The 13,448-nt window shown below is 38.7% G+C and overlaps 1 protein-coding gene across 1 annotated transcript in view; it reads right to left on the minus strand.

Annotated features, from left to right (window-relative positions):
* Positions 1-649: 649 nt before the first annotated feature.
* The window catches only part of LOC149845093 (chromosome transmission fidelity-like protein), a 30,676-nt gene continuing 17,877 nt past the window's right edge, over positions 650-13,448 (minus strand). The window contains exons 2-3 of the mRNA XM_089997459.1: positions 3,100-3,307; positions 650-939 (exon numbers count right to left, since the gene is read on the minus strand). Of these exons, the coding sequence (XP_089853585.1) occupies positions 887-939; positions 3,100-3,307 (261 nt within the window). The 3' untranslated portion in view covers positions 650-886. The remainder of the gene's footprint in view (positions 940-3,099; positions 3,308-13,448) is intronic.

A 13,448-nucleotide genomic window follows, 5' to 3' on the forward strand; every position in this document is an offset into this window, starting at 1 on the left:
ATACTTTTTACCCCGATTCATGTCAGGTTGACATTGGTGAGATTTACATATTGATCAGATTCTAGTTCAGGCTCAAGGTCCAGACCTGACCAAATGCTTTACAACCGAATCAAATCTTATTTTTTATCAGGATCAAAATGGCATGTTCTCGAATTGCAGAGGAACCATATTTTGGGTGGATCATCCTGCCCTAGATAATCTGTGAGAAGGTACGTTGGCATATTGAGTACCAAGGGAATTATGCCAACCCATTATATATATATATATATATATATATGAGATGGATGTATTGTCGAACACCCAGTTTATTCGACCATCCATCAAACAAACGAGCACCGCTGATCACATGCACGAATCAGTGGCATTTTTTTAGCGCAAAACAGGTCAGTAGCAGCGGTCTTTGACCACCACTAAAGAGGTTTCTTTTGACGCACAACCGTGTGTCCAATGCTTGTTCGACGCTTTCAATATATATATATATATATATATATATATATATATATATATATATATATATATATATATATATATATATATATATATATATATATATATATTCTTGAGTAAAATCATATTCTGATCTTTTGCAAGAAATAGTTTAATTTAGAGAGAAAGTTCTCATACTTGGATTTAGACACTAGAAATATATATATAATTCCCCCTTGTGAACATATTCACACATAAAGCAATTCATGTTCTGTAATCATCCTTGCAAACAATAATAGTTGAAAGAAAATACTGAAGGCAGATGAGGGCCATTAGTAGTGCACAGATGCACATGCTCTAATAAAACCTGCTCCAGAAGCATCACAGTTACCGGGAAACGGACGTGAGCCCTCAATATTATGAACCTCGTTTGTTGCATAATATGGAATGAATTGCTTGATCAACCAACTGCGACGCTTGAAGTACTGGCCTTCCTTTCTTTGGTGGGTGGTTCTGTGTCGATTTAAATTCACCAAGACGACACAAGTCAGCAATGGTACATGGAGCAACATTGGAGATATTCAAGTGTTGGAATAGTTTAGCAGCCTTTCAACTCAAAAGTTATTACCAAGAACTTTAGCTGGCTGTGTGGCCCATAGTTGCCAGAGCGGAAGCAAGAGCGTGGACATGGGAATCAAGAGTAGAAAGCCACAATTTTAAAGTTTGAAACAATTGAGGAAGTGAGGTGGGGTGAAAGCGACAAGGAAACCATTTGGAAAGAAAAACAGGATTCGTGTGAAGTCATGGAAAATAATTTAGTACATGGATATCATATTCTACAAGCTATTTCAAAAGATCCTAACTCATTTTGTTTGAAAGAAAACAAAGAAATAACCATGCAAAAGTCAAAAAAGAAAATTGTGATATATTTGAGACGAGAATGAGATTCATGAAAGGTAACACAAGTTTTATAATAAAGTACTAAAAAAGACTTAAAGAAAATTTTATGCAATAGTCAACATATTCCACAATGTTTTTTAACTACTAACAAATCTAAATAAGCAATTATATAATATGGATGGTACTTTTTGGTAAACAAAAAAGGGAAAACTAAAAGCTCATAGAATAGTTGCTTCAAAATTCTCACTTCCCATTCTCAGGAATCAGGATTCTTGAATATAAATTGAGGTTCCTTGTCAGAAGCAGGACTCTTGACTGCTTCCTGCTCATTCTGCAAGTGGGTGGCTTCCCCCTTCTTAGTCAGGTTTCCTAAGAAGCAGGATTCTCACTCTATCCAAGTGCTTCCGGTAACTACAGATGGCCCATTATCATGGGCGCACAGCTTTTCATCGAACATGTTTTCACCCATGAGATGCTCAGTCCATGCACAGGATAAATCTCTGTGCCTACAAGTTACTACATAAGTAGTATGTTTCTCTCTATTTGCAAATAAATGCATCTGTAGAACCCAAACTTGAATTCGGGTGAACATAGCTTGCTAAATTTTGAGACCTAAACTTCAGCTCGGTTTAGTAGCCAATCCCATGAGCATAAATGAGCTGATAAACAAGCCAAGCTCAAGTTGCTAAGAAATTTCTTGGTGCCTACTTATTGCCTCTATTGAGAAAAATACTTTTGTTGCAGCCTGTCACATGAACAGGCTCAAAGGGACACGGGACATGCCATTTTTGTGCAGTTTCCCATTAGAAATAGTATACAAGCAAGGGAACACGACACAAGCATAAATTAAAGTATCCCTGTGAGATAGGCTGGGAAAATTACCTGGGTTATTAGAACAACAAGGACCATAAATTATCATAAAGTAAGCCAAATCATATTATCACGCATACTTAAACCTAGGGTGAAAATCAGCAGGTTAGAACAAGGTTTGCCCAATATTCCCAATTCATTAGCTAAAGAGATCTCTGGAATTTGTAAAGCCTCTCGAGCCTACTTATAAGCCAAGCCAACCACAATATGCTATGGAGCTTATATGAGCCAATCCAAACCTGGATGGACTTAAGAAACAGTAAATTTGGAGTGGGTTTAGCTATTAGGCTAATGGATCAGACCCATCTGGCAATGCACAGTACAGGCTATACCAGAGTTACCGGAAGCGCCTAGGTAAGTGGGGAAGCGCGCTTCGGAAGCGCAGAACGTCGTGCTTCCGAAACGCGTGGGGAAGCACCCTTTTTAAATGGGAAGTGCGCTTCCCATCACACTTCCCCCATTTTTTCAATTTTTTGTATTTTTAAAAAAAAATTGCTTCCCCCTCACTTCCTAGGTCGCTTCCGAGACGATTCCCGATTCGCTCCTAAGTGGTCCCACGCTTCCCGCTTCCTAAAATTTTGAAAGTACCTCACTTCCCGCTCCCGCTTCCCGTATCGCTTCCCGCTCCCGCTTCCTCAACTGGCAACCATTGGCTATACTCTTAAATCTTGGCCTCAGTGAGAACTAGATGGATCTGATTCATCTGAACTTGCAGAAAAGAATCTTGACCCAGATCTAGATGGATCTCAGCAATACAATTTGGTTCTCGCTCCATCCAGATTATTACCAGAGTGAAAAAATAAGCTGTAGTAGAGCTCATTTGAACCCTGCTGGGGTTGCTTAGGTGAGATCCTTGGTGAATAAGGGAGTGTAACCATAATTTTTTAAGTAGAATGGACGTACTAGATATTAATGCCTTGGGCCTGGTCTTGAAAAGAATTCGATGTCTGATGATGCCTATGACGTCCAATTCTGCCGCCAAATGACTAGTGCTTGTGCTGTCATGAGCTTGCTTCTCTTGGGCCGTCTTCCTCATCACTAGCAATGGCTTCTTTAAGGGTAATTTTGTCCCAGAGAGTTCATGATACCCGATTGTTAAAGTATAAGTCCCCTGAGACAAATGAAAATAGTGAGAAATTTTTCAAGAGAAGAAGTCAAAATTAACCAATCTTATCTTCGACTTCATCCATGCATCCAAATTTAGGATATGTGCAATTCCATCCCGTCCACATTTTCTTAGGTGTGTTTGCATGACACTAACATGCACTGAAAATGTTACTACAAAACCAAAGTCTAACATCTCCCTTTGACTTTGTCTCAGATTTTGTTTCTACCAAAAAAAAACAAATAAAGATTTTAATGAGGTCAGGCCCTCCCTCTGAAGAGTCTGAACACATTCTCTCCTTCGCATCAGACTATTGCCACAAATGTCACTGAGATTTTTAGCACTTATGATACTATCATGAGATTTTCACAAGCAGTGCCAAATCTCACCTATTTCTGATATATTACAATATCATCAAGATTTGTCTAATTTTATATTTTTATAAATTTTCTGTTTTTTCTTATACTTTTTAACTGTAAATGTACCAGGACTTTCCCAATTTTTTTCAAAAAAACAAAAATTAACAGTTTATGGAGAGATTTTCCCTTGCCCAAAAGTTCCCAAGAACAAAGAATTGTTGTGTATTAGACACGCCACATATGTATCAGCCCAGAGTTTCCACCAATGTTGTGAAAAGCATTGAGGCATAGCGAAGTGCTCCACCAAAAATGAAGTGAGGTGTAAACCTCGAGGCATAAAACATATGACTCAAAAATATATTTTTAAAAACTTTTAAAAAGATAAAAATATCAAAAAATACAAATAAATAAATAAAATGCTTTATTCATGAAGCAACAACCAATCTAAGATAGGAAATATCAAATAAATACCAAAAAATATGAGAATAACATGTAAAAGTAACATTAATGCAACAACTTGATCAAAGTATCTAACAAATAAAATATGAGCATTCGATGAAAAATGAAGTAACAAAATCACTAAAATATGAGCATGTCATCATCATATAATGCATATTAGCATTAACAACCAAAAGTTAATGTATTTGTCCAAGACTCTCCAAAATTAGTGTTACAACATTCACGAGTGCAAATGAAGGACAAAACATATGCAATTTTTATATGAAAATCTACAAACTTACACATTGGTGTGTGCTTGGGTCAAGGGTTCAGATAAGGGAAGGGGGTAGACTCAATTTGGTTAGATTAAGGTCAAGGTAGCAGGGTAGTGGGTTCTGACAAGTTTGGGGAGAAAAATCAGTTCTTCCAAACGGTGCAACAGGAAAAACCCAAAATTTGAGGGATGATTCAAGACACCCTAAACTAGGTCCTAACCAAGATTGCCAGACTAAGAAGCAAAAGCGGGAAACGATATAAGAAGCTGAAGCAAAAAGTGATGCATTTTAAAATGTATAGGAAGCGGGAAGCAAGGAATAAAAAAAACAATATAAGAGTTGAATGAGAATCGAAATAGAATGCAAATAAAAACTAAAATAAGTGATTATTATTAAATTTTATGATTTTTTAATGTAAGAATTAAATTTTTAACAAAATCTAAAAGACTACCAATTTAGAGAAAGCACATGAAAGTGAGTGAGAAGCATGAGAAAAAACACATAAAAGCATTGAAAGTAGAGTGAACATATAAGAAGAATGGATAAAGTGTGTGGAAAGCATAGGAAAAGCATGGGAGAATCAAGATTCTCATCAAGTTTCAAAAGCGAGGAGTATCGTGCTTCCGAAGCGAGTTTTCGGGAAGCAAACTTCCCACTTATCTAAGAAGCTTCTGGTAACTCTGGTTCTAACCAAATTTGAGGGTAAGAGGACTCGGTAATAGAGAGTTGTGATTTTTTGAAGCAGCAGGGAATTTCAAGACTGTACAGAGGCAGACTAGGTTTGGGACTGACAAAATCGACTTGAAAATTTGAGTTCTCGATGATGAAAATGTAAGTTTTTCACTTTTGTTCCTGTATTGAGAAAGAGAAGAGAAAGAGAGAGGGAAAGAAGGAAAGATATCGACTGCGGCTTGTCACGATTTCTGTAAAAGAAATCGTGACCTAAACATGTATTTAATGTTACATTACAATATGGGTCGGATCCTGCACCTTTTTCACCTTCCCTCAAGTTGATCATGGTTTTGGACCATGAACAACTTGCTTTTAAGCATCCAAAAGCGATCCTTGGTTAACCCTTTGGTAAATATGTCTGCAACCTGTCTTTCAGTACTGACAAACTCAGGTTCAATCTCTTTTTCTTCAACCTTCTGCCTCACAAAGTGTTGGTCGATCTCAATATGTTTGGCACGACTGTGATGTACTGGATTGAATGACATATTGATAGCACTTTGATTGTCACAGAGCAAGGTAGTGTGGGAGATCTTTTCTCCTACTTCAGTTAGAAGATGCCTGATCCATGTGACTTCGGCAGTGGCAGCAGCCATGGATCTATATTCAGCCTCAGTGCTGGATCTAGCTATAGCTTTTTGTTTTCTGCTGCTCCAAGAGACTAAATTTCTTCCAATGAAGACACAATATCCTGATGTGGATCTTCTTTCGTCGGGATCTCCTGCCCAGTCCGCATCACAATATACAGTAATTTCGTGCTTGTTTTGGCCATGGGACTATGGTAAATATATCAATCCATCCCCAATAGTCCCTTTCAGATATCTAATGATCCTTTTGACCGCTTCCATATGTCCAGTCCGTGGTGCATGCATAAATTGAGACACTTGATTGACTGAATAGACAATATCAGGTCTAGTGAATGTGAGGTATTGTAACATTCCTATTATGCTGCGATACCTGGTGGGGTCATCACACAGATCTCCATCATGAGCGCTAAGTTTTTGATGAAGTACACTCGGAGTTCCTAGAGGTTTGCAGTCTTTCATGCCTGCCTTGCTGAGAACATCTACGGTGTACTTGTGTTGAGTGAGTGTCAATCCATGAGCCTGGTTGTCAACTTCTACACCAAGGAAATAGCGTAGAACTCCAAGGTCTTTCATTTTGAACCTTTGACCTAATAAGTCTTTTATTTTTTGGATGTGGTCCGCAGAGTTTCCTGTGATGATAATATCATCGACATAAATTAATAATAGAGTAGTCACAGACTGGCTTTTAAAAATAAATAATGAGTGGTCCAGCATGGAACGTGAAAATCCATGTTTCCGAATCTCTGATGAGAAGCTATCAAACCAAGAGCGAGATGCTTGCTTCAGGCCGTAGATGACTCTTTTTAACCTGCATACATGGGTTTTACAATTTTGTTCTTGATATCCAGGGGGTTGTTCCATGTATACCTCCTCCTTCAAATCCCCATGTAAGAATGCATTTTTTACATCAAGCTGACTCAACTTCCATCCATGTTCAACAGCCAGGGAAATGATAATTCGAATCGTTCCCATTCTTACAACTGGACTAAAGGTCTCATCATAGTCTTGCCCTGCTTCTTGAGTGAATCCTTTTGCTACAAGCCTTGCTTTATATCGTTCAATGGTTCCATCTGGCTTGTACTCGATTTTGTAGACCCATTTGCATCCGACAACATTTTTGTCAGGTGGTCTGGAAACAACTTCCCATGTTCCACATTCATGCAAGGCTTGCATTTCATCATTCATGGCTTCTACCCATTTCATAGAAGTTGTTGCCTGATAATACATGATGGGCTCTTCATCCTTATTTATGGCAGTTAAAAACAGTTGAAAATCCAAGGAGAAGTTGTTATAACTAACCCACCTGTCAATAGGATGTCGTATGCGATTTGATTTTCTGACTGCAAGGGTATTAGAAGGAGTAGGATTGGCGACTGAGACATGATCTAAAAGGCTTGATGTTGCCGGTTTCTGTCTGGAATAGACAATGCCTTTGTATCTGCCCGGTACCTCCTCGACATTCTGTGACCCTGACGTCCCAGTGTCCTCAAAGACCTCTTCTTGTTGTTGCACGCAATCTGAGGAACATGTTTCATTGGAGCCAGCAAAAAGTTCTGAGCTTAGCCAAGGATAGTAAATTTCAGGTGGCATATTTGTTGTGTCAGCTCTGTGATCAAAATTTTGTTCATCAAAGACAACATTTCTTGAGGTTCTGATACGTTTGTTGGTGGGATCATAACACCTATATCCTTTGTAGTCATCTGCATATCCCATAAATCTGCACTTTTGGGCTTTGTCCTGAAACTTGTTTCTCAGGGACTGATCGATATGCACATAGCAAACACATCCAAAAACACGCAGATCATAATAACTAGGATAAGTTCCAAAAAGACAGTGATAAGGAGACTTATTTCCAGAATAACCATAGGCAGTTTGTTTATCACATGCACGGCAGAATGGAAAGCTTCTGTCTGGGAAGATTGCTGTCATGAAGCATACTCATGGCACTTTCAACGATATGCCTGTGTTTTCGTTCAGCAATTCCATTTTGTTGAGGGGTGTGAGGACAAGACACCCTTCTTCCTATTCCGTTATTTTGAAGAAAAGAGATAAAATCACGGGATGAGAATTCCTCACCTCCATCACATTGGAAAAATTGAATGGACTCAGAGAATTGATTTTTGACAAGGGAAAGAAAATTTTGAAACAAAGAGAAGACTTCCGACTTATTTTTTATGAAATATATCCAAGTGTATCGAGTATAGCTATCAACAAAGATTAGATAGTATTTGCTCCCAGATCCAGAGGCAACTGGGGCGGGTCCCCATACATCAGAACAGATTATCTCAAAAGGTTTTGAAGCTCTCTTATTAATGGAATGAAAAGGCAATACATGACTCTTGCAGGAAAGACAACTGGAACATTTGTGACTGTTCTCATCCTTATTTAGACTTTCTTTTGGAATGAGATTATTAGATACAAGTTTCTCAATGAAATGACCCCCACAATGTCCTAATCGACTATGCCATAAAAATGGCTTATTACATTTAGAAATACTAAAAACATTAGCAGAAGAGGATGAACACGACTCTAATGAAGACTCTGAACTCAGGTGGACAGGGCGGACTTCATGGCAAGGAGCTTCTTCAAAGACATACATATTGCCTCGTCTCTTTCCTTCAGCGAATGTTTCCCTCGTGCGAAGGTCCTTGACCTGCACAGAGAAGGGAGTGAATTCAACTGAAGCATTATTATCATCAATAAGTTTGGAAACAGAGACAATATTTTTCTTAATGTCAGGAGCATGAAGAACGTCAAAAAGAGTAAGAGTGGAATTTGACATGGGAATGACAGTTTTTCCAACATTAGAAACAGGGTGGTGGGATCCATCTCCAGTGACAATCTTACTTTTTCCAAAATAAGGAATGGGATTAAAAATCTTACCTGCATCACCTGTTACATGAGTCGCTGCCCCTGAGTCGACAAACCAGGTGCCTTCATCGCTCTGCTTCAATTTCAACTCTGACAAGGCAGATATCAGCAAATCTTTAATCTCTCCACTGCTTGAGAACTTCCTTTTGTTTTTTGTCTGTGGACCCTTTCCTTTATTCTCTAGATTATGCCAACAATTCGCCTTGATATGTCCCTTTTTGTTACAAAGAAAGCAGGTAGGAATGGATCTTGACCTGTGCGCATGAGCTAACATATTTGGAGTAGGAAGCAAACCACGCTCTCCGTGTCCACTTCGCCCTTGTCCTCCTCGTCCGCGTCCTCTACCATAAGTTACCCCTGTGGCGAAAACTTCCTGAGAATTTGTGTGAACGTGAGATTCCTCAGAGAACCCTTTCAGAGTCATCTCATACTGAATTAATTTTGCTCGCAACTCATCAAAGGTAGGAAGGGCAGGAAGACACAATAGGGAAGTGACAATCATGTTGTAGTCGGATCCCAATCCACTCAGAGTCTGTTGTACCATATCTCTGTCACTCACCGCGCATCCTATAACTGCAACTTGGTCTGTGATAGTCTTCATCTTGTTCAGATATTCCATGATGGTCATGGAATCTTTTCTCAACATCTGGAATTCCCTCTTGAGAAAAACCATTCTCGCCTGCGAAACTTGTGAATATGTTTGAACCAATTTTTCCCAAAGTTGTAGAGCAGTACAATTGTCGGGAATGGCAACAAGGACCTCTTGAGACAAGGTGGAAGTTATGTATGCAACCACTGATTGGTCTTTCCTTTCCCAGTTGAGGTACTCAACATTCTTGACATACACAATTGAACTTACTCCTTTGTCGTCTTTTTCTTCTCTCGTAACAAAATCGAGTGGGACGGAAGTGGTTCCATCAAGGTGACCTAAGAGACCTTGACTCCTTATAAAAGGAATGATTTGTCTCTTCCAAATCAAGAAGTTTGAGGTAGTTAACTTTTCAAAAACGAGTTGAGTGAGAAAACTTGAGGAAAGATTGGATGAAGGGGAATGAAGATCCATGAAAAAGGAGTTGTAATAAGAAAGAAAACCTCCTTTTTTTTAGTATTCACAGAGTGCTCAGTCTGCAGTCAGAGAGGTTTGCTGATCGTCTTCTTCCTCTTTTTTTTTTTTTTGCGCTAAGTAACTCAAAGATAAACGACCAGGAGCTGTCAGAACTGTCAAAAGAAAAACTGTGTTTTCACCACTCGTAACTCAAATGATACGAGAAAAGTCAAAAGAGAGCAAAGAGATGAACTGTCGCACAACAGGCTGGACAGTAAAAGAAATTTTTTTTTTTGGAATCCCAGATTATATGTCAATTGGTTTTATGCAGGAGAAGAGATCTGAATAAGAAAGAATATGCATGTGAAGTAGATTCACGTGAAAATCACGACCTTGGATGAACAGCGTTCACGTGAATCCTGCGTGAACAAAATAGGGATTCACGTAACGTGAATCCTGCGTGAACAGATTAGGAATTCACGTGAGATGTGAATCCACTAAGAGAAGATTTGAAAAATGGGCAGATTAGGGATTCACGTGAGATGTGAATCCACTAAAGGAAGATTTGGGGGAAAAAATGGAAAACGGTAAAGGAATCGTGGTAGAAAAGGAAGGTGGAGATTGAAATCGTGGAAGATGGAGATTGAAATCGTGAAGAAAAAAACTGAAGAGAATGAAGGAATCGTGAAAAAAAAACTGAAGGAAATGAAGGAAGGAATAGACCTCAAACCTTGATTTGCCGCACCTTCGGAATCCACTTCAACCCTTAGCTGGATCTCAGCTCTGATACCATGTAAGTTTTTCACTTTTATTCCTGTATTGAGAAAGAGAAGAGAAAGAGAGAGGGAGAGAAGGAAAGATATCGACTGCGGCTTGTCACAATTTCTGTAAAAGAAATCGTGACCTAAACATGTATTTAATGTTACATTACAATATGGGTCGGATCCTGCACCTTTTTCAGAAAACTCAATAAATCATGAAATTCGGGGGTTTAGTTCTAGACACATTGAAGAACACTGAATCCAAAAATCAGACCCAGATACATCACGGTTTGTGCTAGGAAAATTTTAGAAGTATGATGAAGTTTCTGGGTTCTACAGAAATGAGGTGAGCTCACTTGGGTTCGGTTAGGTTCACACTTAGATGAAGGTAATGTAATAAACTTGGCTGGCTTACCCGGTCCAGGGTGACTCAAGGGGAGGTCATCTGCAGAGGGTTGGGCAGGTGGGTTGAGGTTGGTTCCACCAGGGTTTGGCTCGAGAAGGTGCGGACCGTCGAGACTTGGGTTGGCATGCGTTAGGTTGCTTGGACCTTGGGCAACAACCTAAGCTCAAGTGAGTGTACATGACCCATTAGAGGTATGTTTCACCAAAGAGAAGAAGTGAGAGGGACGAACCCTTGAGAGAGAGGGAGAAAGAGAGAGAGAGAGTAGAGAGAGGATTCAATTTTCCTTTTCTTTTTCCTTTTTCAAGGCTAGAAACAAGCCCTATATATAAGCCTAAAGGGGCCTTATAAAACCCTTACACAGGTAACAAAAATATTTAAATGCACTACTAATTCTAGTTAAACCCTCTAAGGGCTTAGGCTAAATCTAGTTAAGCCCTCTTTTGACTAGCCTAATTATTAAGAGTGTAATTAGTTGCTTACTGAGCGTATAACCCATTCAATGTTATTATTGTTTTTCAGAGTCAGAATTTTGATAGAAGTAGCAAGAATTTAAAGAGACGCTCACACGATATTTCAACGAGGATAGCGACAAGGAAGTCCAACATCTTAACCACGGTGGAGATATTAGTTTGATCATTTAGAAGACATGATTAATCAGTTCATAATTATATTTTATCTTGTATTGGAGATTTTAATAAAAGATGAGCTATTTGATAGAGTTGTTAGAATGCTCTGTAAATGTTCATTTTCTTGTTTTTACACAGCTTTGTTGGATTAGTTAAGCCCCAAAGACAGATATGAACAGGACAAGAGTCACACCCTAAGATTGGACCAAATACGGGCAGGTTTCAGGGTGTGACAAGTAAAGCAGATCCAATGACTAATCAACATTTGTACCATAGATCATCATCATCAAACCTGATCCAACTGTATGAGGTTTGCTTTCCATATCTTCCTCTTTAGAGCTATAACTCTGTTCACCTTAGAAGCCTTTATATCACCTCTCGCTAGCTCTCTTCAAGTATCCAAGTGGTTCCTCTACTAATTCTTTCCACATGCAATACATAAACCATTCATACTGGTTCTGTGATAGGTCTCCACAGGACATGCACAACGCATCTAAAATTACATTCCTTAGTTTTTTCTTTTATTGACAATACTCCTCAATGTTTTTGGATATATTATTTCTAGTTTTATGCTTTTCGTAACTCCATCCATACTAATATGCATCTTTATGGCATGCACTCTTGTTGCTTTTTAGTTGCCCAACAATCAAGCACCATATAGGGGTGCTAGTTTTATAAAAGTTTTAAAGAAATATCCTTTTAACCATAGAGGTATTCAGTTATCATAAAACACTCTAATAGCTTGTTGTACGTTTATCCAACCAGAACAAAAAAGTAGAATAAAAAAATAGAATCCTCTTTCATTTGATTGATTAACTACTGCATATTAGGATCAGCTTCTCGATCCTTCTTCAATCCTCCAACCAGGTAGCATGCAGCTTTGAAATTGCTTAGGTCATGATCCTTTCAAACTGTCTTAAAATGCATCAACTGACACATTATTTGTTGCTTTAAAGAAGTCAAACACTACTCCAAAAATGCCTCAAACTTCAATTATCAGTATAGATCTTGAAATGTCATCCAAGGAGATAGGGTTGCCATTTTGTAATTGCATATACTATAACAAGCATTTCTTTTTCACAAGTTGAAAAACTACCCAAAAGGTTGTTTCTCAACACCTTACTAGCATAAGCAATCGGGTGTCCATTGTACATTAGGACACACTCCAATCCCCCAACCAAATGCTTCACACTTAATTTTGAATGTCTTTGAAAAGCTCAACATGGCTAAGACAGGTGCAACTATCATTGCTTTAGTAAGATCCATAAATGCTTCATTTGCTTCTAGTCTACACATGAACAATTTTTTTCTCAAGGAGGGATGCAAGTGGTGTATTCCATAACTTTCCATGAACTTGTGATAATAACCATTCAGTTCAAGTTCTCTCAGAAAAAAAAATTTGTCAGTTAAGGAACCCACATAGAGCCCTTAAGTTTGCAGATGTCAGCCAGGAAACCATGCCCTCTACTTTGTGAGGACCAACTAGGGGTGGCAACGGGTCAGTTTTGACCCAGACCAGACCTGTACCAAACCCTATAGGGTCAGGGTTTGGTGATAAATAAGAAGGTCCAATTAGAATCTGGGTCAGACCCGAATGATCGGAGTAGTATATGGAGCCAAGTATGGTTTGTGAAATTTGATACCAGACCTGCGTCTGACCTGAGTTCTGACTAAGATCCATGAATTTTCAATGTAAAAGAAATTAAAAAAAATATTACTTTATAGGGTATGGACTGAGTCTGGTTCATGTAATCCTTATAGGACCGGGGTACGGTTTTGCTTATGGTGGACCCAATCAAACCCCGGGTTCGGACCCGATACTCACACTTCAAAGTCAGAACAAGGTTCAAACCCTGAACCAGATCCAACCCGTTGACATCCCTAGGACAAGAGGATACACCCAGAGTTACAAATATCCAGGGGCGGCTTAAGAGAAGTCGAGGCCCTAGGCGAAGACTCCAAATGAGGCCCTAAATTCTTTTTTATTGTACAAAAAAAATCTATTATTTATTAAAGGGGTTGCACCTTTTTTTCTTAAATTTTTAATATC

The sequence above is a fragment of the Nuphar pumila genome, chromosome 2 (genome assembly GCF_984573655.1).
Source record: "Nuphar pumila chromosome 2, dmNupPumi1.hap1.1, whole genome shotgun sequence".
NCBI lineage: Eukaryota > Viridiplantae > Streptophyta > Magnoliopsida > Nymphaeales > Nymphaeaceae > Nuphar > Nuphar pumila.